Source organism: Myotis lucifugus, unplaced genomic scaffold (assembly GCF_000147115.1).
Source record: "Myotis lucifugus unplaced genomic scaffold, Myoluc2.0 scaffold_37, whole genome shotgun sequence".
NCBI classification, from domain to species: domain Eukaryota; kingdom Metazoa; phylum Chordata; class Mammalia; order Chiroptera; family Vespertilionidae; genus Myotis; species Myotis lucifugus.
The window spans coordinates 8,356,729-8,358,419 of record NW_005871085.1 but is presented as its reverse complement, the minus strand read 5'-3'; the positions used below and the strand labels follow the sequence as shown (position 1 = coordinate 8,358,419).

The window sequence follows — 1,691 nt, the reverse complement described above, 5'->3', positions numbered from 1 at the left end:
ACCTCCCTCCCGGGTCTGGTGGGAGCCCAGGGTCAGACATGTGTTGCACTCGTGCTGGGCAAGGCGCCAGATGTGGCCCAGGCTGCCGGCGGCCTCCGGGCTAGAGGACAGCCCAGCATCAATCAGAGGTGACACACAGTTCAGCGCCACCGAGATCATCGTGGGAGACGGCGGGCCCATAAATCCCGGCTGCCCAGACACCAGAGGCTGAAATATGTCTGAGGCATTTCCCGGGGAGGCGTTGAGAGTTCCAGGCCTCTCCTACCAGCACCTTCCCTCTCCTCCCACCAGTCACCCCTTGCTTTCTCCTACACTCACCCCAGCAGGCACTGCCCCATACACACACACACACAGACACACACACACACAGACACACACACACAGACACACACACACAGACACACACACACACACACAGACACACACACACAGACACACACACACACACAGACACACACACAGACACACACACACAGACACACACACACACACACGTGTGTGCTTGCACAGACCCAGCACTTGAGCCGCACCGTCCTGGCCGGGAGGGAGCAGGGGGCCCCAGGGAGAGTGAAGACATCAGGGCCTCTGAGTCCTGCAGGCTGGATGGTTAAGATCCCAATAAACCGCAGCAAACGGCTTCACCTCCCAGAGCCTCGCCCCCGCCTCCCGAGCTGTAGAGGGGGTTTAGTCACATTCCCCTCCTGGGTCATTGTGGGGGGTGGGGGGGAGAGTGCTTTCTTCACCGCTGTTTCCCGCCCCCACACTCTGCGCTGTCTTTATTCTTTGCCTGGTTCGCCCTCAGACCACTCAGACGCTTAGTGTATTTTACATATTTATTGTCCCCTTGCAGGGCCACAGTGTAAGCTCCAAGGGGCCAGGGATGTCTGGCTGGGTTTTCCCCTCCATTTCTATATCTGTTGTGCTTCGAATAGTGCCTGCACATAGTAGGTCCTCCATAAATATTTGTTAACCGATGAATGAATTGCCTGGCACATGGCGAAGTAATCAGCAAACAGTAGCTTTTATCATGATTAAGAATATGCATTCATTCATTCATTCATTCAGCACCCACTGTGCTTGCCAAGCTCTGTGTGAGGCTCAGAGGACGCTCAGAGGCAGGCATGGTGTCTGATGGGCAGCGCATTGTCTGATGGAGCTACACGGAGTGATGCATATAGAACTTCCCCATGGGACTGCATAGAACTTCCCCCTACGGGCTCAGTGCTCCCATTTGCCACCCGTGGGTGGGCGTTTGGGGGGTGGGAGTCAGAGTGCCTGCCCCTAAGGCCTCCAGCTCCTTCCTCCTGTCCCCAGTTGTGCCCATGAACGTGAGCTGCTCCCGCATGGACTTCCAGATCCTGATCTCCACGCAGGCGCTGGCCCCTCTGGGGCAGACCCAGGTCTACCTGGGCAGCCGGCGCTGTGCCGCCCAGGAAGTCGGCGGCACCTTCCGGATCCAGGCCCGCTTCGACACCTGCGGCACTGAATCGCAGGTAGGGGCTGGAGAGGGGAGGGCAGGCGTGACCGAAGTGCTCTGACCGCTGCTGAAGGCAGCTGCCATTCCTTGAAGAATGCAGCTTCTCTTCCTGGGCTCCGGTGACTGCACAAGTCTGGGTACAAAATTCAGCCCCTTCTTGGCTTTACCTCAGCAAACTTGCTCAGTGTAGACACAACAAAGAGCTCAGATAAGG

At 57.4% G+C, this 1,691-nt stretch overlaps 1 protein-coding gene across 1 annotated transcript in view; it reads left to right on the top strand.

Annotated features, from left to right (window-relative positions):
• Nucleotides 1–1,691, top strand: part of CDCP2 (CUB domain containing protein 2) — a 16,367-nt gene that overhangs the window by 10,749 nt on the left and 3,927 nt on the right. Inside the window, exon 4 of the mRNA XM_023752829.1 lies at nt 1,295–1,493. Within this exon, the coding sequence (XP_023608597.1) occupies nt 1,295–1,493 (199 nt within the window). The remainder of the gene's footprint in view (nt 1–1,294; nt 1,494–1,691) is intronic.